Source organism: Bos taurus, chromosome 2, assembly GCF_002263795.3.
Source record: "Bos taurus isolate L1 Dominette 01449 registration number 42190680 breed Hereford chromosome 2, ARS-UCD2.0, whole genome shotgun sequence".
In the NCBI taxonomy this organism is placed as follows: Eukaryota; Metazoa; Chordata; class Mammalia; order Artiodactyla; family Bovidae; genus Bos; species Bos taurus.
The window spans coordinates 42,051,385-42,076,333 of NC_037329.1; the positions used below are offsets into that span (position 1 = coordinate 42,051,385).

A 24,949-nucleotide genomic window follows, 5' to 3' on the forward strand; every position below is an offset into this window, starting at 1 on the left:
CTCTTAACATGAGCTTGAACCTAAGCCAAGGACAAAACTGCCAATACTTATACTAACAGTAGAAACTCTTTTGAAGTGGCTCACAACTTTGGAAGGTTGTGGAAGCAACATGGCCTCCTTATTTCCAGTGGAAATAAATTTATAATGGATCTGATGGTCAGGAATTATTGCATGTAAACATCCTACCTGCCACTTTAGCGATTATTAACAGTTTGGTATATTCTAAACTTAAATTTCTTGAAGCTAAGAGGAATGATCTTGCTGATACTTCTGCAAGGAATGTTGTCCTTAAAAGGACCAACAGTAGCCAAGCATCTGTCATGGTTCAAAAGGTATTTCCAAATTATCCAAATTATAATTTAGTAAAACTGGTTAGAGAGTCCAGCAACTGGCCTCCGAAAAGCAAAAAATAAGATTGGAAATGCACCAACTATTGGTTTGATAAAAAGAGAAAGCTCTAGTTTGGACCAATAAGAACCCAGTCCTACCTGAGACTCTAACATACCCACTCCTCACCACTGTACGTGCATTAAACCATTGGTCTACTGACCAAAAAAGTTTCATGAATCAATATGGTAGGGAAACATTAACAAGACCACAAGCAGTGCCTACCTCACTGTCCCACTTGTCCAAGTACAAGCCAGGGAAGTCTATTTCTACTACTCTCAGGTATTCAAATACCTACTGCTCTCTGGTATTTTGCAAATGGTCTATATGAGGTTGGCAACTGGATTTCATACAATTTCCTCTAATAGATATAAATGTTTCAGTCACAGTCTATATGTTTCCACACTGGACTGAAATGTTCTCCTGTAGACTGGTTACTGTCTTTTCTGTGACTAAAGTTAGGAAAGATGATTCCTTCCTAGTAGAACTCTTCTTGAATTTCATGGTATTTGAGTAATCTATTTTATTGGCTAGGTACTTTGACAAGTCTTTGCTGTTTGGCTGGTTTTATGACATTCACACTGGTGTGGATTGTTGCACCAATTTTCTGGTTAAGATGAGTAATCTAATTCCATCATTAAGACTCAACTGACAAAATTTGTAGAGGCCCTCCAAATATCTTGTCCAAAAGCACTGTGTTGGTTCTTCTATATCCCAAATTCACCATTTTTCATTTGCAAAAGGAAAACTAAATCCCGTTGAGCTGAAGTAGCCACAGATTAAAGATGCTGCCTCAGCACCATCAAAACAAATGATGGTAGCATACTCAGCACGGTATTTGCCATCGTCACCTTTTGAGATAGTGAAAGGATGCTCAATGCACTTGACTTCTGCTTCTTTAGAGTCACAACTGCTAAAAGCAGAGATACTCCAATATTTCAAAGGTCTATTTGTTTCTCTTAAAAATCATTATTAAAAAACTAAAAATAGAACTACACTATGACCCAGAAATCCAACTACTGGGCATACACCCTGAGAAAATCATAATTTAAAAAGACACATGAACCCCAGTGTTCATTGCAGCACCATTTATAATAGCCAGTACAAGGAAGCAACCTAAATGTCCATCAAAGGGGGAATGAATAAATAAGATGTGGTACATATACACAATGGGCTATAACTCAGCCATAAAAAGAACAACATTATACATCATTTATAGAGATGTGCATGAACCTAGAATCTGTCACACTGTGTGAAGTCAGGAAAACAAACATTGTACATTAATGCACATGTGTACAATCAAGAAAAACTACAGATGAACTTAATTTGCAGGGCAGCAATAGGGATGCCTTTTCATACTGTTCATGAGGTTCTCAAGGCAAGAATACTGAAGTGGTTTGCCATTCCGTTCTCCAATGGACCACGTTTTGTCACATTTTGATGCTTTTGAACTGTGGTGTTGGAGAAGACTCTTGAGAGTCCCTTGGACTGCAAGGAGATCAAACCAGTCAGTCCTAAAGGAAATCAGTCTTGAATGTTCATTGGAAGGACTGAGGCTGAAGCTGAAGCTCCAATACTTTGGCCACCTGATGCAAAGAGTCTGGCTTTCTGACTCACTGGAAAAGACCCTGATGCTGGGAAAGATTGAAGGCAGGAGGAGAAGGGGACAACAGAGGATGAAATGGTTGGATGGCATCACTGACTCGATGGACATGAGTTTGAGCAAGCTCCAGGAGTTGGTGATGGACAGGGAAGCTGGTGTGCTGCAGTCCATTGGGTCACAAAAAAGTCGGACACAACTGAGCAACTGAATTGAATAGAGATGCAGACATAGAGAATGGATGTGTGAATGTACGTGGGAAGATGAAGTGGGAGACCAGGATTGAAGTTAGGATTGACTCCTGACTTCCTCTTTCAGTCTATAAAAGTGTTCTTCTCTTGCTATGTGGGGACTTGCCTGTGGCTTGCCAGGGTAGCTGACACTGAATTGCAATTCTCTGTTGATCCTAAATAAACCCATCTTTGCTGGAGAAATATCTGGCAGTCTATTTGTTTCAGGCCAACACTGAATATATCTTCAAATATTTGTAGACAGATATTAAGGTCAAACACAACATTAAACTTTTTGGACAATTTTCTGAATTCAGTCAAGCTAGTTTAAAGATATATTCTAGTAAAATAGTCTGAGATATTTTAATGAATCCACTGTTTGGCAGTTCAAACCCTTTCTAAATAAATATCAACTCAATTTTTCACTAAAATAAAGATCTTTGTAAATTATAAATTGCATTTTTAATATCTTGGTATATCAATCATCACTGAAACTAGCTTAATGTGTCATATGTCTTGAGATATAACTGTTCAAAAACTGAACTGTAATACCAAAACTGGAAAATGGTTTTCTACATCAAATGAGTATTAACAGCTTTTTACATTTTTAAAAATGTTTGGATAGCTGACTCATAGTGTGTTTCTAAAAAGTAGTTATTCCCAGGCAGTCACAAAATTGAGTCATTCAAAATGACTTGCAAATGTCCCCAGTGAACTTCATATACACTTTATGATTTGCCTAGGAATTGTGGATAGTATTTATTTTTACTTTACTAATTGCATACACTGTGATGTCACAAAAATAAAACATAAAATGATTTACTTCACTACTATTATTTGCAAAATTTGAAAATTCAAGCAAAAATATCTATAGTAGGTATGGCATCTTTTACAGGTTTTATACTGAGCAATTTGAATCAAACAGTTGTTTTAAATGAAGAATTGTTCCACAGACTGTATATAAGTTTAAGATTTAATTCTTCTAGTACTTATTATGCTAAGTGAAAATGAAAGTGAAGTCACTCAGTTGTGTCTGACTCTTAGCGACCCCATGAACTGCAGCCTACCAGGCTCTTCCATCCATGGGATTTTCCAGGCAAGAGTACTGGAGTGGGGTGCCTTTGTCTTCACTAAGTAATTCTTAAAAGAAGTAAAAACCACTGGCCACAAATATTTTAAATGGATGCTCAGTAATGATTTTTTAAGTGAGAGTTCTGTATTAAAATAGTTCTTACCATAATCATTCCAGATCTGATATGTAATTTACACTTATATATTATATTAAATCTTTAAATTGATTTAAAAAAATTTGAAATAGTGTGTACATGGTTTTACTGAATACATGGTTTTAAGTATCACATTTACCAATTTTATCAAAATAAAACAAGGTAATAAATGCAAAATTAAAACATGAACTCAGCATATAAAATACTCAAAATTATTTAAAAGTATATGCTCATTGTATATCTTTAAAAATTCAAATATATCTACACATATACAAATACATTACAAATATGGACAGAACTACCTGTAAAAATCCTCTGGAATGCACAAATGTTAAATTTGACATTTTAGCAATTTGCTAGGAATCCAAAACATCCATAATAAGTAGTTATTTGTGATTTGCTGAGAGAGACATTTCAAAAGCATACAAGGGTATACAAAACCAGTTACTAATACTTGGCTATCAAATGAATCTTCTGAAAACCTAGGCTAGTGTATCAGTAAGACTTGAGTTACTTTATTTTGATCTTACTTGAAATAATTCAGAAAGGGAAAAAAATTCATACTTAGTAAATATATTAATGTCACCATAGCCCTAATGTAACATAACTCATTAAATGTAGCAAAATATGCATTAATTATGATTTTATTTTATATAGACAAAGTCATTACATGCCTAAAGAACAACTTCTTTATAAAAAGAAGTGTGTTCTGGAGGATATTTGTAAACTTGGAGATTTTCTTTTCTAAGTGCCAATAGCTTACTTTGTTAGGACTATATATAAGGATGACAATACTGTCACTAAATATGATTTTTACTACATCCATTTAAAATATGTTCAACTACATAAAGCATGGCTTACAGTTAATCACATAAGTGTTGGAATCTTCAACATAATTTTTCATACAGTATTATTTCTAAATGAGTATATATCCTCCATGGCTGATAACTGAGCATTCTAATTATAAATAACATCATAAAGTGCTAAAGAATCCTCAATAAATCATTTTAAAGTGTCAATAATCACACAGGCAATAGGTTATTTTTATGCTGAAATAGCAAAACATATATTTTTTAAAAGCAAATGTAAGAGCTTTCTACATAGACAAGAAAACAATTTATCACAGATCACATTTGCTCTGTTTTTGGCAAAATAAAGCAAAACAAAATAAAAAGATATTTAATGAAGGCAAAAAAGTCCTGTTCGGTTGTATATTCTGCAATGCCATTGCAAGTAAGATATTTTGCTCTCCCAGAGAAGGACACAGTTCATATCTCTTACCATATGCACACACAGTTAATTCCTGCGGTGGCATAGGTATTCAGAACCATATAGCTCTAGATTCAAATAATCTGAGTTAACTGAACTTTCAAGATATTCTAAACTTTGGAGATTGCTAGTATATTAGATTATACAACAAATGTAAACTCACCCTTCTAATCTTACATCCGGCAGACTTCTGTTAAGGGCAATCAAATCACTGGCCATAAGGTTAAACTGATTGATTTTAAACAATTCTTTCATTTTCTCCTGGTCATCTTTAGGAATCAGCACAGCCTTTCCCATTTCTCCTGGCCCTTCTTGGTTTCTTGAAATAACAGCTGTAAGACACACACAGGTACATATATACATACAAACATACAGATAATGAACTGAATATACAAACTTGTGTTGGATCAGATTCTAAAGTGTATTATTTATAAACTGGCCTAATAATACAATTGTCAAGTCTCTATTGCTACTTACAAGCCATACTCTAAAGAAACAACTTATTTTAATTCATTAACTCAATGCTGCATGTTGTCCTTCAAATCTATCACATATTATATAATCTAACTAATCATTAAGATTTAATAAATAAGCAACACAAAATACCAAAACTTCATACTTCTCTTTCATGTTTTTTTAATACATTTATTAGAGAGGATGAAGTTGAACTCTGGGCATACTACGTTGTGCAAAATAATGAAAGAGAAATTTTGAATATATACCAAGATTAGTTTATTTTCACATTCACTTAAAATTTTTGTTATTTCAAATATCTATTGCCATTATATCTTTATGAAAGCAAGTAAGGTTGAGAATGTTTTATCCCCATCAGCCTTTTATTCCTTTGTCAAATCATTTTCAAATAAGTAGAAAGAACTTTCATAGCAGTGACATACAATTTTAAATGTCAAGTTGGATTTGGAGGCTACATGTTTCATAACTGAAATTTCACAGAAGTATTCTGGGCTGGAGTGTTTTTATTAAGACCTTAAGGATCTACACACAGGCTAATGTTCTTGCATTTCCTCCAAGTTACCACCACACTAATGTCCCTTCTAGGTATAAAATACATGACTCAGTGTGTGTATGTATAGGCCTGTGCATACATATATCTGTATGTATGTTAACATATAATAAGATGACGAGGTTCTAGTTAACCTAATCTACCCTTGATTTACTTTTCACAATGATATTAAACCAGGTACTGTGAAGAAATGTAGCTGTGGTTCTGACTCTTCCATCCTTTTGCTATATTATAGCAAATATATTATATATACATAATATATAACATTTTCTATATTATTTTATATTAGTGTAATTAAATTTTATATAAAATTAAAATATTTTAAAATGTTAATTTTATATAATAATTTAAATTTGCATTTTTATCTATAAAATATTATTATATTTTGCTATATTACAATATAATCTTACTGAGTTTAATTTCCATATATTTTAAAAGGCAAAGATTTGGTCCCAGATTACTTTAAAATATATTTTAAATTGAAATACCATGTGATCCAACAGTTCCACTCCTGGCTATTTATCCTGAAAAAACTAAAATACCAATTTGAAATGACTCATGCACCCCTATGTTCTAGCAGTGCTATTTATATGAGCCAAAGGACAGAAGCAACCCAAGTACTCATCTATACATGACTGGATTAAGAAGATGTGCATACATATATATAGCTAAACCATAAAAAGAATGAAATATTGCCTTTGCTAAATTACAGATACACCTAGAAAATACTATGCTTAATGAAATAAGACAGACAAAGATGAATACCATATGATATTAATCACATCTTGGATCTAAAAAATAATACAATTGTTCAGTTCAGTTGCTCAATCGTGTCCAACTCTTTGCAACCCCATGAATCGCAGCATGCCAGGCCTCCCTGTCCATCACCAACTCCCGGACTTCACCCAGACTCACGGCCATCGAATCAGTGATGCCATCCAGCCATCTTATCCTCTGTCCTCCCCTTCTCCTCCTGCCCCCAATCCCTCCCAGCATCAGAGTCTTTTCCAATGAGTCAACTCTTCGCATGAGGTGGCCAAAGTACTGGAGTTTCAGCTTTAGCATCATTCCTTCCAAAGAACACCCAGGGTTGATCTCCTTCAGAATGGACTGGTTGGATCTCCTTGCAGTCCAAGGGACTCTCAAGAGTCTTCTCCAACACCACAGTTCAAAACCATCAATTCTTCGGTGCTCAGCTTTCTTCACAGTCCAACTCTCACATCCATACATGACCACTGGAAAAACCATAGCCTTGACTAGATGGACCTTTGTTGGCAAAGTAATGTCTCTGCTTTTCAATATGCTATCTAGGTTGGTCATAACTTGTACATGCAAAACAGAAACATATTCATAGACATAGAAAATAAATTTAGGGTTACTAAAAAGGTAACAGGGGAGGAGAGGAACAAGTTAGGATTATGGGATTAACAAACTACTATGCAGTTGACTCATTGGAAAAGACCCTGATGCTGGTAGGGATTGGGAGCAGGAGGAGAAGGGGATAACAGAGGATGAGATGGCTAGATGTCATCACCGGCTCGATGGACATGAATTTGAATAAACTCCGGGAGTTGGTGATGGACAGGGAGGCCTGGTGTGCTGCGATTCATGGGGTCGCAAAGAGTCGGACACGACTGAGAGACTGAACTGAACTGATGCATAAAACAGGTAAGCAACAATGACTACTGTAGAGTATAGGACATTATACCCAATGTTATAATAACCTAAGATGGAATATAATCTGCAAAAAAAAAAAAACCAAAAACTGAATCCCTATGCTGGACAGCTAAAATTAACACAATATTGTAAATCAATTATATTTTAATAAAAAAAAATTAAAGAATACAAAGTATGTGGAAATAATCCATAAATTATAGCATTTTATAAAATGTTATAAAATAATGAAATACAGTGAAAACTAGGGTAGAACACAACAAGGAGAATTTTTTCTGATTTGACCGTAGTTATAAAACATCAAGACTAATATTACTGGTGCTAATATACAATACATTTTCAAGTCAATTACTTTCTGTGAAAGGTTACTCTGACTTTGTAATGCCATGAGCCAAACTATAAAAGAGATTAGGCACTCTGGGGAACTTCAGGTATCGGTATCAGGAAGGTGATTAGCCTGTAAATCCTCTTATATGTAGAAAAATGGTAAGGACTGGGAAATTTTAAAGTGAAAAAGATATCTGTATGCAACTTCAAACTATTAAACAAATTACCTTATAGCTAATGAAGACTCCATTCACTTTAACAAGCAAAAGTAGATATGAAGACAGGAATTTTATGAAAAAGTATATCACGTTCAATTAAAATTGTAACTGCAATATGTTTCCTCGGGAGTTAGTAAGTTTATTGTCACTAAAATCATATGGAGTTGTTGGAGCTGGCTTTGGGTGAAGTTGTGTTGCTGATTAGACTGTGGACTTAGATAGGTCTCCAAGTACTTTTCATTTCTCTGATTTATTTTTTTAAGTTTTGATTGCATAGAAATTATTAGGAATTTCTATAGTTTCCTTAGGAATCTAATTCTGAAGCAAAGGATTTAATCAGGCTATATGATACCCCTTGATAACAGATATTTTATGTATGTGTCTGTATCTGTATCTATAACTATATGTATCTATAAGAAGATAGATTCTCAATCTAGTTTGGTAGAGATAGATAAATAGATATTTTACATATTCTGGTCTATAACTTTAAATGTCAGAAAATATAGGGTCAATGTTTTTTTTTCTGGAAAAAAGGATGTTTGATTTTTATTACATTAAAGAGTTTAAAGAATTTGAGATTTAAAAAATTATAATTTTTAGAAGTTAAGGAAGTAATTCATTTACCATTCACAGGTCTTTAAAATGTCCTCTATAAATTCCAACAAAAATATATTACATTGTAGAAAATAGCATCAATGCAATGCTACCAAGACTATGAAACAGATAGGATTGACTTCTAGTCTATGTAGAAAATCATGGAGCTCAACTACATCATTGTGGAGCATGAAGATCAAGTTACAGCACATAGAAGTACTTGTTTTTTGTAATATATTCAAAGCTGTAACCATGTCCTTGCTGAGTATTAGGAAAATTATAGTTTTGTCAGTGACAGAGTAAGTGTATAATCTTGCAGTGCTATCAATAAAAATAAAATCATCACAAACAGGATCCTTATTCCTATAACTAGTTTGCAAGCACATATTAACATTCTCCTTAATTACTCTCAGCTTCTTAGTGAAATGTAGATGACAACTTAATGTGTATCAGGTTAAGTGTCTCCTCCCCAAAGTTAAATATATTTTTCTATAATAGCCTCTAATGAATGCATATTTGACATTTTACAATTTTTTTTTAATGCATGAGCAGACTTATTGGTGTTTTTCACCTTGCTCAAGAAAAAAATGCTAAGTGATTATACTGTGGAAGAAGCCTTTTTCTTTTCCTGCTCTTACCTGGCAGAATACATCTTTCTAGAATAAACAGGTTTTTTTTTTCTTCTTCAAATAATATAAACAAAAAATAGAAAAGACTGTGCAATTTAGTATGAGGTATCTCCAGTACCTTTAAATACCAACCTCAATTTTTTTTCTCACCTGTTTATTTTTCTCCTCTACATAGTTTAAAGAAAAAAAAATATTCACCCACACACTCACCAAATACCATGCTCCTCCACAGTCAAAACGAAAAACAAAAAGAACTGTCACTGAAGTATTGGTGTTACTTTTCAAGTCTTGGTAGGCAAATATAATAGAGAAGGCAACTAAATCTACATTATATCTTGACTTCACTTAAATATGATTGGAAATAGCCCAATTCCAAACCTGGTTTGGACTGTATAAACAGATTAATATACTATGTTGTCATGTCCTAGCTATTGTAAATAGTGCTGCTATGAAAACTGGGGTACATGTGTCTTTTTCAATTATTATTTTCACAGAGTAAATGCCCAGTAGTGAGACTGGTGGGTGATATGGTAGTTTTTGTCCTAGTTTTTTAAGTAACCTCCATACTGTTCTCCATAGTAGCTGTTACCAATTTACATTCCCACCAACAGTGCAAGAGGGATGGGGTCGAGGCAGGAGGTTCAGGAAGGAAGGGACATATATGTACTTAAGGCTGATTCATCTTGTTGAATAGCAGAAGTCAACACAATATTGTAAAGCAATTATCCTCCAATTAAATTTTTTTAAGTACTATGCTAGAAGTTATATCCTTTCTAATTATAAGATTAAATCACTTAAATGATAACTTGACCCAAAATGACACTACAAAACTGGTTGAAATATAAAAGCAGAATCATTATATATGCACATATATATATAACATATTTTTCATTTTCTTTAACATAGTGCATACTGTATAGATTAAATTTGATTTATTTTATCATAGAATTTGCATTGATAAAAATGATAAACCCCAAAATATAAATCAACCAACTGATCAGTCTACCAAAAGGAACATATTAACTGCAATATTTGCTTATGTACATTGCATTATGAACACTTTTTCAGTTGAAGAAATGTCCAATTAACAACAAGCACTGTCTATTTGAAAAGAATAAAAAGAGATTCTTGTATTTAGGGGGAAAAGAAAAAACTTGAGTAAAAAAATTTAGGTCATTTTTAAACTTATTATGTTAAAGAACATAGTAATATATGATGCATACTGGTAAAAGCATGACATTGGACCAAAATCTAAATGTCATCCTGAATAGCATACTTTCCAACAAATTTTTTCAAATTGTATTTCCATCTGCAGATCTACTCAGTTGTTAATTTCTGTATACACTCCAGCTCTTCTCTAGTTTTTATCAGTTTGAAATAGTCAACTGAAATAAATGTAGTATCTTGACTTTTAATTTCTCTCATCTTTGAATATTCATACTTCATTGCTAATAAATCATTTCCTTAAGACAATACTTTTCATCTTGTCAATCATAAATGTGTTTGTAGCAGAGTCAGAAGATGAGGAATCACGCTAGCACTGGGGACACTGTCTCACTATCCAAACCATTTTGCCTTCCATTCAGTGTTATCTGGCCCATGCTCTTTTGTCAAGCCACAGATACTGAGTTTATCAAGGATAATTCTTGTTAAAATAAAGGAACTCAGTGTATCTTTGCTTTGGCCCATTTCTCTTGTGTGTTAGTTGCTCAGTCATGTCTGACTTTTTGTGATCCCATGGATTGTAGCCAGCCAGGTTTCTATGCCCATGGAGTTCTCTAGGCAGGAATACTGGAATGGTTTTCAATTTCCTCCTCCAGGGGATCTTCCTGACCCAGGGATCAAACCCAATTCTTCTGAATTGCAGGAGGATTCTTTATAGTCTGAGCTACCAGGAAAGCCATAATAGACTTCAAATATCAATATAATAGTATCAATATTATAATACATAGCTTAATATATATATATTTTTTTTATTTAATGTGGAAATAGTAATTCATTTATTACACCTTTGGAAAAATCCATGCATTTCTAAAAATCTGATTCATCTGCCAATATTTTTTTTTTTAATTTTTACCTTGGCCATATGTGGTGTTCTGGTTTTTTCCAATTAAATTTCAGTAACTAAATTTTTATGCAGTAAAAATGTTGCAAATAGCAAGCTTAAATGGGGTCAAGTCCAGCAGATATTAGCTACTATCCAACAGGATAGTGCCTCTTGTTAGATATTAATAAGATAGCATTTTCCACCAGCTAAGTGAGAGATCAGGCTTCCCTGGTGGCTCAGTGGTAAAAGAATCTGCCTGCTAATGCAGGAGACATGGATTCTATCCTGGGGTTAAGATTTCCTGGAGAAGGAAATGGCAACTCACTCCAGTATTCTTGCCTGGGGAATACCACGGACAGAGAACTCTGATGTATAAAATTATCCATGTGGTACTGAAAAATGTAAAATCTCTACTTCATATCTACTTTTGTATTAAAAATTAGTCCTCACTACCATTTAATATTTAGGTTGAGAATATTATATTTATGCATTATAAATAAATTTAGATACATTAACACAGGTTCAGAAATTCCTACTGATAGTGGTACACAATTAAAATGTGCAAAGAATATGGCCTGAAGAGTGTTTCATTAGATTACAAATTAGATCCTAAGCAGACTGTTAAGGAAACCATTTAAATAAAGCAGAGTATGCAACTAATCTATTTCAAATCCCAATTGTAACTTTTAATAAAAAGAGCAGTTTAACTATTACAAATGGTTCTAGATAGTAACTTAATACAAAGCATGACTGCTTAAATATATGCAGCTATTAGTCTTATAATCATGCATCTGTCTTTCTTATCCATAATTCTTCTTCTATTAAATATTTGAATGTTGACATTCAAACAACTAAGATCATGGCATCCAGTCCCATCGCTTCATGGCAAATAGATGTGAAAAAAAGTGGAAGCACTGACAGATTTTATTTTCTTGGGCTCCAAAATCACTGAGGACAGTGATTGTAGCCACGAAATTAAAAGACGCTTGATCCTTTGAAGAAAATCTATGACAAACCTACACAGTGTGTATTAAAAAGCAGAGATACCACTTTGCTGACAAAGATCTGTATAATCAAAGTTATGGTTTTTACGGTAGTCATGTACAGATGTGAGAACTGCACCATAAAGAGGGCTCAGTGGCAAAGAATTGATGGTTTTGAACTGTGGTGTTGGAGAAGACTCTTGAGAGTCCCTTGGACAGCAAGGAGATCCAACCAGTCAATCCTAAAGGAAATCAGTCCTGAATATTCATTGGAAGGATTGATGCTGAAGTCTCAATACTTTGACCACTTGATGTGAAGAACTGATTCAGTGGATAAGACCCTGATGCTGAGAAAGATTGAAGACAGGAGGAGAAGGGAGTGACAGAGGATAAGATGATTAGATAGCATTGCCAACTCAGTGGACATGATTTGAGCAAGCTCCAGGAGATAGTTAAAGACAGGAAATTCTGGGGTGCTGCAGTCCATGAGATTGAAAAGAATCAGACATAACTGAGCAACTACAAATAAAATATTTAAATAACTTTAGTGTTGTATAAATGGAATTTATATGCCAATGCTTATATGTACTATAGTAGATACCCATATCATTCATTTGTGTAATATCCTGTAAAAGACAATCAAACATAGCTTATAAACTATTTCTCTGAATTCTTGTATAAGAACACATTCTAAGGAAATAAAGATATGTACAAAGTTTTACTGGCATAGATGATTAAAGTAATATCTTGTGTTTTTACATGCTGGAGAAAATGTACAAATTCTCTCTCTCCATATAGATAGACTGTGTTAAATACTGTGTGTACTACATATGGACTATGCTAAATAATATATATATTTAAATGCAAAATACACTGTTATAGTCACATTCAGAAAACAAAAGGTAATTAAAATTATGCTATAGAACACTTAATAATGTAAAAGATATTCATATTATACTTAAGAAACGGGTCATGAAATAATGTTACAAAATAAGCCAATTTCTATATAAAAAAATCTATGTGACATATAAACATATGTCAAGGGAGACTAACAGTAGTTCATTAGAAAACCTTTTACATTTTTTCTTTAGTATCATCGTTATTTTTAAATCAGTTCAACTGTACCTAATAAGGTGATTGCAGCCATGCATTAACCAAAACTCTGGTTTCAGTGATGATTGATATAACATGGCTTTTACAGTGACAGATACTGAAATTGTTAGTAGATATTAGGGGCATGAAAAAGAAGGGATCAGTGTTGAGTGGAGTTTCTGAAGGGAGGAAAGCTACTTAATATACATAAGATGACAAGCAGGTAGAAGAGTATCAAAGAATGATGGTTGTTTTAGCGAAAAACTCCTCATAGGAGCTTCACTACAATTTACAGTTAAGGAATTAAGGGAAACACTGAGCAGCTGAGCAGGAACAAAAAATAAAATTAAAAGGCTTCCCAAATGTCTCAGTGGCAAAAAATCTACCTGCCAATTCAGGAGACACTGGGTTAGATTCCTGGGCCAGGAAGACCTCTGGAGAAGGAAATAGCAACCCACTCCAGTATTTTTGCCTGGAAAATTCCACGGACAGATGATACTGGCAGGCTACAGTTGCCAGTTACAGGGGGTTGCAAACAGTCAGACACAACAGAGCATACCCACATACATATAGGGACAAATAGCAAAATTCTTGGTTCCTTTTTAGGAAGAAGCAAATTTTTATATTAGTATCAATATTTTCCTCTTTTTTTCACAGTCATCCTTAAAAAACACTCGACATGTCTATTCTTATGTACAGCTAAGAGGTTGTTAGGCATATGTTAGTCATAAATGTTTCCTGGAAGCAATGGATCCAACTTTTAAAATGTTCACTAAAGTGATAAAATAATGTTGAAACATGAAACTATTTCCTCCTGCATTAAAAATGAGCTTCCTCATTCACAGTATTTAAATTGCCTTCAGCTTGCAATAGCTCTAGTAATAGCCTAACTTTCAGCTTTAAATAGGAAATTTCCCCATCCTCCCACCTCTCTCTACATGGCAAAAAAAATAAATAAATAAAAATCTTTGGAAACAAAAGCACCAATTTTGGCTTTAAACCCCCCTTTGTAAGGTGAAACTGCAGTGGACCAATGACCATTTTAAAGAAGCCCCCTGGGTTACCAAACATTACAATTATTCCTAAGATACACAATAATAAACTTTCAGCATGCGATATATCATCACATGTGTGATTCATTAAGTGCACAAAAATATACCCACTTTAGCCAAAAAATGAAAGAGCACTGCATTCATTGACTGTGCATCTAATTGAGGCAGTAAAGACATGTCTTTAAAATAATTTCTGAATGTAACATTTTAATTATTATGAAGCTGTATAAGATGTCCAATAATGCTCAAAATTTATTAGCTACTATTAGTCACAGAAAATGTGAGGCAAATATTACTTGGTAGGTTCTTATGATTGCATATGTTAGAAGCAAAAAAAATCCTTCATAGAGGTCTGCAATTAAAAATTATAAAATACTGTGAGCAGAAAAATGGATTATCTCAAATACCCTAAAGTATTTTAAGTCATAAAATTACATCACCTGCTGGATTGTGGGGTTTTTTTATTGCAATTTTGTTGAGTGTCTTTATTTGGCCCACGAGGCCTCCCTCTGTGCTTCCCAGGTGTGCTGGTGGTAAAGAACCCACTTGCCAATTCAGGAGATGCAAGAGACGCAGGTTTGATCTTTTGGTTGGGAACGTCTCCTGGACTAGGAAATGGCAACCCACCCCAGTACTGTTGCCTAGAAATTTCCTGGAAAAGTCAATGCCTTGAAATTCTTACAAGGGAAGTTCCGTGACAGAGGAGCAGGGCGGGCTAAAGTCCATGGGGCTCAAAGAGTCAGACACAACTGAGCACATATATACATACCGGCCTTCCTCTACACCAACTCCAGCCTGATGTGCCAAGGGTGGCTGACCTCTCACATCATCCAAGTTCCCTTGTCCTTTGATGTCTGGTAGGGAAGGCACTGAAGGATATTATGGAATAGGAAATGGATAGACATTAGGGAATAGGAGATGGAGGGATATTAGGGATTAGGAGATGGATGAGTCGGGGGTATTTGTTTCCCTGGTTTCCTTTCTGTGGGATTGCTGATAGTTGGTTCTCTCATTTCTCAACAATAATTTACTTCATGGGGAGTGCCCTATGACCAGTTAATAAAGGAAAAATTGGTACAAGCCTAGATTAACTAAGAATCTACTGGTACTTGCTAAAAGCTGTTACCTCACATCTACTCAGGGTCAGTTCTGTGGGAGACCTGGGTTTGATCCCTGGGTTGGGAAGAATGGAAAGGATACCCACTCCAGTATCCTAGACTGGAGAATTCCATGGACTCTATAGCCCAGGGGGTCACAAAGAGTAGGCCATGACTGAGCGACCTTCACTTAAAGGAAAACCCCTATCAGGCAAAAAGTCAGAGAGGAAATTTGGCTGAATACTGTGTGACAGAGAGATGGTTTGAGTTAGGAATCTACATTCATTTATGAATTGTGGCTAACAAGTTGGACAATTTGTAGGGGACTAAAAACACCAAGACTGGAAAATCAATGGCAAAGAGGTTTGATGGAGGAGTATATGAGTGGTTCCCTTGAAATGTGCAAATGAGATGAAGATTCAGGTCCCATGGAATCCTCCAGAGAATCCTCCATGGCAGAGGAGCCTCTCAATGATCACATGGACAGAATTATCCTTCCTATAGCTGTCACTTTTTTTCCCCCCAGTTAATCCAGTGCTTGCTCAATGGGAGAGGTACTAACAGGTCATGATGACACTTATGAAGACTGCACACTGGTTTGATAACACGAACTTCTCAACACTGTTGATATGATATGACCACCCAACTTGCCAATAATATAAGCCATTTATATGGCACCACTGTTGACCAACTTGTATGCACGTATGCTAAGTCGCTTCAGTCGTGTCAGACTGTGCAACTCTATGGACTGTAGCCCGCCAGCCTCCTCTGTCCAAGGGACTCTCCAGGCAAGAATACTGGAGTGGGTTGCCATGTTCTCCTCCAAGGGATCTTCTCAACCCAGAGATCAAATCCATCTCTTAGGTCTCTTCCACTGGCAGGAGAATTCTTTACCACTAGCACCACCTGGGAAGACCCCACTTATATGAGGTAGATTCTATCAGATCGCTTTCATCACTGCAGGAAAAAAAAAATGTCTTCTCAAAGGGAGAAACAGATATCTGGGATCTGCCTTCTCCAGTCATGATATTGTCAGTGCCACCATTTGTAGACTTTCAAAATCTTTATTTTCCTTGGGTTTTGACATAATCTTACCATAGACTGGGGAAAATAATTTATGGGGGGAAAATAAAACATGACTATGGGTCCAGCAAAAAAAAAAAAAAAAAACAACTGACTGCTCCCAAGCTCTCAATGGACTTGATAGAATGGAATAATCTGCTAAAGACTATGACAGCAACATTGCTGAGACAAAATCTTGTGGATTAGGGATGGCATCCTTCAGGATGTCATGTGCCTTAAAGCACTATTCAATGCATGATGTCGTATCTCCTAAAACAGAATGCACAGGTCCAGGAACCAAAGGAGGATGTAAAAATGGCCTCTTTTAGCAAAGTCGCTGATGCAATATTTCTATCACTACAATCCAGCTTTTATGGGGAGAAGGATACTAGTTTCCATGGGGGGGGGGGGAAATGCTTCCACTAGAGAACATAATCAAGGCTCTGCAAAATTTGAAATTGAGTCTGCCCTCTTTATGAGCTCCTTAAGCTGTTGAACCTTCTCTGCAGAGAAAGGAAACACATCATGATTGAAGTGATTGATGTTATTCACCAATAGAAAATGAGATTGCCGCCACATAAGCGGTGGGTAAGAGAACAATTTCTGAACCTAGAGGTTACTCTGGAGTGTCTCATTTCTGTGATAGGCTGGGTAATAGAATAAAGGAGCAACACAATAAAGGTAGAGGCTTCCCATGTGGAGCTAATGGTAAAGAATCCGCCTGCTAATTCAGGAGACACAAGAGACGTGGGTTTGGTTCCTGGGTCAGGAAGATACCCTAGAATAGGAAACGGCGATGCCCTCCACTATTATTGCCTGGAAAATTTCATGGACAAAGGAGTCTGGCGGGCTACAGTCCATGGGGCTGCAAAGAGTCAGGACATGACTGAGCAACTGAGCACACAATAAAGGCAGATCAACAAGGCTTATCACACAGGATCATACCATCAGGTATAGAATACTGTACAGACTAGTTATTGACACAGCTTAGGATACATATAGAATAATTGTAGCTAAAAGGATATATAATTATCATCTAAGACTTCATGAGCAGCTCTATATCATAAGACTATAACAACTGTATTTTATGTTAATTCATTTCCCTACACTTTTTTTCTAGATTACCTTTTACAAGGAGCACTGAGGTTTACTAACATATTAGATTTTGTTTGGGAAAATGATAGAACATCAATTCATAAGAATATGGTAGTTGATGGTATTTACATATCCCTTATACTTGGGACATATATTTTTCATCTAAAAAAGCTCATATGCTGGGGGAAAAAAAAAAAAGAAATGGAATGCAGTAACTTTTCCATTTGTTCTTCCAGATTCACACTCAACTCTTAACCTTTCTCCAACTCTGCCCCAGGAGGGTGATTTGAATGGACTAGGTCTGTGGAATTCTCTGGCCTCAGATTGAATTTGGCCAATGAAAGTAAGCAATAAGAAGATGAACAGTTAGACAAAAATAAAATTAAGTCATTTACTCCTTCACTTCTCCCTTGTGTCACAGGTACAAATGACTCTGTACTCAAACTAAAGATGTACTTTTTAATCAGTTCATATAATCGCTTCCTCCCCTCCACTTAAAGTCCAAAGTGGTAGCGACTTAACCCCTGATAAGAGCCACCATATACAACCATCTTTTGTTGTGTTCTCCAAACTCTGTTGATTCTTTTGAAAACAACTCTTGTATTATACTCTCCTTGGTGGCTTGCTTGAAAGTGTCATCTGTTTCCTGCTGATTAAAGTTTAAAAAGGTATGTGGGAGATGTAGTGAATTCCCCACTTACATGACAAAGTTTATGGTTCAACCTATCATTTTCTCTGGATTGAATTTCACTTTAACTCTATAATATACTTTCTTAACAGTCTTCAACATTTTTTCAATCATGTTCTCCAATCAATTTAAAAAATGCATGAGTATATATTTGCAATAAATTATATTTTTTGTTGATGATTGACACAGATATTATAGTAAACCAAATTAAAACATTAGCAGTAACACAAAAAATAAAGAAAAATTCTAGTATTTTCTTCTCTCACTCCAATGAAGTAACATAGGGTATGTACAACACATTTTGGAAATTACTGTAGATGCAGTGGTGGTAACAGGCATTTCTTCTGGTCTCAAGACACTTTGATGTCAAAAAAGTTTGTCTGTTGTGATCACTGGATGGTTGTTATGCAAGTTCTACTTCATTTTTGGTACTCACATCTTGACACTAGGCATGGGGTTGACCTTCTTACTGATTAGCCTTAATAGTATAATATCAAGAAAAATATAAAATTACTGGATAGGGTTTCTTAGGGCAAATATATGGATTAAGTTCAAATGACAGACATGCTCTGCTGCCTTTGCTGAAAACCACAGTCACATTTATTGGAATAAGGTGTGTTAACATAGTGTATATATGTGTGCATTCTGATGTGGAATGGTAAGTGGGCTTGAGTAGGGGGAGGAGAAAAACCAAGAAAGGAAGATTAGAATGGTGGGGCACATACAGTCAAATCATGAAAGTAAAATTTCTTGTTTCATTTATTTAAAGTATTAATCAAAATGTATTCCTTGAAGTAGGAAATAGTGCCAATTTCTATGACACTAAAAACATCATGGGGATAAATTGAAGGCTTGTAAGGTTTGCATGTAAGAATGATCAGATGTTACCCTGAGAGGAAGCTCACATTTTTATCAGTAAATTCAGAAAAATGAAATTATGTCAGTTCTTTAATTTAGCTGTTAAGTAATGAACTCAAATTTCCTATTACCTAAATGGTTACTTGATTTTTAAAGCAGATCTTTTTTTTCAGAAGCTCCAGCAATAATTTCAGGCCATCAAAATAAACTGATGTAAATTTGCTGCAAGAGGCACCATGATGTGAAATGTAATATTTTGATAATTATTTTTATGGAGACAATTTCTGGTAGAAGAAAAAAGAAGTCCAATATTCTACCCAAACTAAAAGCTAACTGATCACACAGCTAATCACTACCTGTCTCATGCCTCCACTGCTTATGTTTTGGGCATTATAGCATTTTATTGGCCATCTGTATAAACCAGCTGCTGATCTTTGCATTTATTTGCAGATATTATAAATCTTATTGCTTAGCATTAATTTTCTAAGTTGTGAGTTTTTCATTGTCTCCAGGCATTTTCTGTAGGTTAATAATAATAAAAAACAATCAAAACACTAACAATATACTTTAATAAAGGGTGACTTATTTAATAGTCAATATAATTAAATTGAATATATTATTTCATATATTTAATAATGCAATATGGTTTAATAATGCAAATATGTTATCAACATTTCCCTGATAGATCAGTTGGTGAAGAATCTGCCTGCAATGCGGGAGACCCCAGTATGATTCCTGGCTCAGGAAGATCCGCTGGAGAAGGGATAGGCTACCTTCTCCAGTATTCCTGGGCTTCTCTTGTGGCTCAGCTGGTAAAGAATCTGTCTGCAATGTGGGAGACCTGCATTCAATTGCCGGGTTGGGAAGATCCCCTGGAGGAGGGCATGGCAACCCACTCCAGTATCATTGCCTGGAGAATTCCATGGACTGTATAGTCCTTGGGGTTGCAAAGAGCCAGACATGACTGAGCGACTTTCACTTCATTTCACATGAAAGTTTCAGAAATCTATCATACACTGCAAATATTTTCAAGTATCCACATATTACAGGAACTCACCATTCAAAATACACAAGGACTAAATCAACACTCATTTAATAAGCATTTACTGTATGTGCCAAAGATATACGGTAACTTTAAAATTAAAGGCTATTATAAAAATCAACCTAATGTTCAACCACCAGTAAGGTACATGTTTAAATGAACACTTTCTTTCTTAAAACTCATCAGATCTATATGAAATATTGCCAAATATACCCTGGCTTTTATTATCTAAACTTTTAGTTAAAGAAAATTTTGGTCACATCATAATGTCCAGGGCAAATTGTGGATGTTTAGTCCCCTGGATGAGCTACAGATTAAAAGAGTGAACCAATAAAAAAATGACAGTGATCTGAGCATGAGAAACAATAATGACCCCCTTCCTTCTTATTTCTTTATAGTTTACTCTTAAAATCCTTAACATTCTACCTGACTGTATATAATATATAGTATATATATGTATGCATATACACACATATACGTATATATTTGTGCAAACATATGCATACCCAATGGAGAAATGGCAACCCACTCCAGTACTCTTGCCTGGAAAATCCCACGGACACTCCATGGGGCCGCTAAGAGTCAGCGTGACTGAGCGACTTCACTTTCACTTTTCACTTTCATGCACTGGAGAAGGAAATGGCAACCCACTCCAGTGTTCTTGCCTGGAGAGGCCCAGGGATGGAGGAGCCTGGTGGGCTGCCATTTATGGGGTAGCACAGAGTTGGACACGACTGAAGTGACTTAGCAGCATGCATACCCATAAACATATATACAGATTTGGGGGAATGGTCATTTTAAAAATATATTTACCGATAACACTTTTTTCTTTCATATTTAATTTCATTATCTCCTTTTCATGACTACCTATCAAAGAGTTTAATTTTCATTACATACACATTTCTAGTTTAATCCTCTACTATTTACAAACCTGAAGTTAGAATTTATTTATGGAGATTTTGCACTAAGACTTGAGTTTTGAGGTAACTATGAATCTTGAGTAATTTTTCCCATGAAATTATTTTAACCTGAAGGAAAAGAAGTTTACTCTGGCATTGCTGCCTTCAACATTTGTAATAGATCCAGTTTTCTACAGGAATAATAGCAGTCATTTTAGGAAAAAACTTTAAAATTTGTTTATTTTAAGTTAATGTCATCCAATAGGCAATTTCATTGTGATTTTTGGTTAATAGGTTTTTATTCCTTCTACTGGGAAGGGGCAATTATTTTCATATGTATCATTATATTGTTTTATTTTCAGTCATTTTATATTTATTCCTCTGCATGAATGAACTGATTTGAATTATTACCGTTCTTATTTTATAGTTCAAAGAAGTAAATTACCCTAGTGATTTTGAAATGAAGTGGGGTTTTTTGCTTCCTTTTTTTAAGTGAAGCTATGAGTTTTTTAATAAGTGGACTTTGAGATTGCTTATTGATCAAATTTTAGTTCATCTTCCATAGCAGCACAGCAAAAATCATTTCACTATCCTTTAGATATTGTTCCTTCCAGCTCTGTTTCTTCATTCTGGCCTCTGTTTTATTTTATTTTATTTTTTCCCCCTATATTGCACTAATTCAAACAGTCTCAAATGGGAGACCAATTGGGTGAAAAAAGTTAATCTGGATAGCTTATATGTATCATCTGTTTTGCTATATTGACTTGCATTCATTCCAGACACTTATATATATTATAAAATTAAGACTCACAATAGCTCAAGGTTAGAAATTTGAATGCACAAGAGTGTTTTCAACAGAGAATTCTTTAGAGCCAGAGTATTTTCTTTACCTCACTTATTCAAGTTTCAAAACAGAGTTTAGCTTGCAAATGTGTTGCAAGTTCACCTTTATGATCTTATTGATATTTTATGATACTATGATAAAAAGTGTCTCAAGAAAAAGAAAAATAGATTGATGAGAAAATAGAGCAGGTAGAGTAATGCAATAAAGTTCCTTCACATATTTAATATCACATCCAACAAAGCAGAATCATGTGATAGCAGCAACTTATCATTGCCTTACATTAACTGACAGAATTTATTCAGTCATTGAAGACTACTTAGGTAGGGTCCACAGCTTGAGATGGTGAAGATGGTACATTATCTTCCTTATAAGAAAGAATATAGCATCATTAGGTGAAAGCATTCTGATCTTATTAAAAGATATTTCCATGAATTTAAAGCAAGCTTAAGTAGAAGTGCAAGGCAGAGCTATACTTATTAACTAATTATTTAATTAATAGAGATTACTATTAACTAATCTCTATTTAACTAATAAAGATTACTATTTAATTATTTAGTTAAATAATTATTAACTAAATTAATTATTAATTAATTATTAACTAAATTAATTATTAATTAATAATTAACTAAATGTTAACTAATTATTAGTTAAATAATTAACTAGATAATTAGTTAATAGTAATCTCTATTCATATTGATCATTTTAAACTATGCAGATTAGAAATAAAAAGGAAGCAGGGTATATGGAACCAAATTTTGTCAAGTTTAACTGTGCAAGGTTCAGGATATATTTCCCATAGAGTACACTGGGAACTTCATAGATCAATAAAAATTTTCTCCCTAGAGTTTTTTCCTTTCCCCCCATTTTTTCTCATGTAATGTGAATTACCATTAATTTCTCTTTGTCTTGTGAGATTCCCAAAGACTTATCAAGACATTTTGTAGTCTTCCTTTCTACCTACAAATTATAAGGTTCATACAGATTTCCTTTTTTAAATGTGGGATGGTATTTTATTAAACAATTTCTATTTTGTGTGTCTTGCATGTTGAGTTATAATTGTTCTGATACAGTTAAATGTTTAAATCTTTTAAGTGCAAAATATGACAAACCCATCTCCTCATATTCATTTCAATTTAATTCAACAAACATTTACTGACTTTAATATGCCAGGTTCTATTTGAGATGCCTGGCATATGTCAATGAAGAATAGAGAAAAAAAATTCTACCCTAGTGTTTCTTTAATCTTATATATTCCACAGTTATGCTTCTCCAACCAAGAGTTTTCATTTTTCTCTATTATATCTTTCTTACCAGTACCACTAGAACATTTTCTTCAGAAAGTTGTGTTACTGTTTAATATAAACAAGAACAAAACAGGCCTTGCAATGGTGAAGATGGTACATTTTCTTCCTTATAAGTAAGAATGTGGTATCACTAAGTGAAAGCATTCTGTGCTTTCACCTAACATAAGCTGTGTTCATGTGCTAGGCACTGTTCTTAGCATATTATATACATTAACTCACTTAATCTGCATAACAAGTTAATAAAATGTACACTAGTTATCACCATTCCAATTTCATGGAAGAAGTAATACAGAAAGCTTAAATAATGTCAAAGTTTGACCAGTTCATAAGTCCTGATCCAAACCAGGCAGCTTAACCTCAGAGACTGTGCTATTTATACATACACATACACACACACACACGCATAGCTAATTAGCCCAAAATCTTCCATAAAAGTTTACATGACATTCTTTTTAATGTGGTTACTTTAATTATTTGTTTGAAACCAGAGCAATCCAAAATTTAATCAGAATCTCACATTTGGCTGAAATTACCTGTATGTTGGGCTTCCTTGGTGGCTCACATGGTAGTAAAGAATCTACCTGCAGTGTGGGAGTTCTGAGTTCAAGCCCTGGGTTGGGAAGATCCCCTGGAGGACAGCATGGCAACCCACTCCAGTATTCCTTGCCTAGAGAATCCCCATGGATAGAGGAGCACGGAGATCTACAGTCCATGGGGTCGCAAAGAGCTGGACATGACTGAGCGACTAAACACAGCACACATGCTGTATATTTAAAATCAATCTAAAGGCATCAAATTCTACTGAATAATTCTGAGAGCACAGTATTTCTCCCTTTCTTAATCAGTTTAATCTCATGGTCACTGATTTAAAATGGTCCTCTTTCATACTGAACTGATCATTCTTCATGTTAAATCAGAAAATTCATATCTGTAGAAAAATAAATTTTCTCTACAAGTGAGAGATATATTGTATCAACAGAATAGTGTATATATTTGACTACTTCCAAATGTCATGACTTTTCTGGCTTGTGACAAAGCACAGGCAGTTAATACGTCCAAATATTTCATCCTTACAAATGATTCTAATAATTATGTAATGACTTCTGCAGGAAACATAAAGTCCCTTTACACAGCGGCTTAATTTGCATATTGCTAATTGGGCACAGACCTATAACAAAATATAAAAAAGCAAACCTTACTGCATCAGAGTAGGTAAATCAGTTTAGTACATAATGACACATGTACCTGAATTTTATGCTCAATCTTTTGATCCAATCCCGTGAGCATATTCCTCCTGACTAGAAACCTGGAATGCTGTATCTCTTTTTTTAAAATCATATCCATATACTTATTATATACAAATATAGCTAGCTTCCCTATCACCTGTATAAAAGAGATTGCCCTCCTTTAGATGATAAATATCTCTTAAGATAATGAATTAGATTCTAATTATGCCGATACTTAGGTTAAAAGGGGGGAAAAAAGAAAATCCAGAAATGCCACTAGTTTTAAGGTTAATTCTTGCTCCCCCCCATAGTTAAGATATATTTTTCAAAACTAATCTTATTGAAATATTACTTAAATCAATAAAATACACTCATTGTGTGTACGGTTCATTGAATTATAACAAATGTATATACCTATTTAACCATTCTTCCAGTCAAAACACAGAATACCCATCATTCTCAAAGTTGCCATGTGCTCCTTC

The 24,949-nt window shown here is 34.5% G+C and overlaps 1 protein-coding gene across 6 annotated transcripts in view; it reads right to left on the reverse strand.

Moving 5' to 3' along the window:
* GALNT13 (polypeptide N-acetylgalactosaminyltransferase 13) overlaps positions 1-24,949 on the reverse strand; it is a 656,510-nt gene that overhangs the window by 375,481 nt on the left and 256,080 nt on the right. For 5 of the 6 annotated variants that reach the window (NM_001076886.1, XM_024975592.2, XM_005202449.4 and 2 more), the window contains 1 exon segment: positions 4,876-5,044. In NM_001076886.1, coding sequence (NP_001070354.1) covers positions 4,876-5,044 — 169 coding nt within the window. 6 annotated transcript variants of the gene reach the window in all.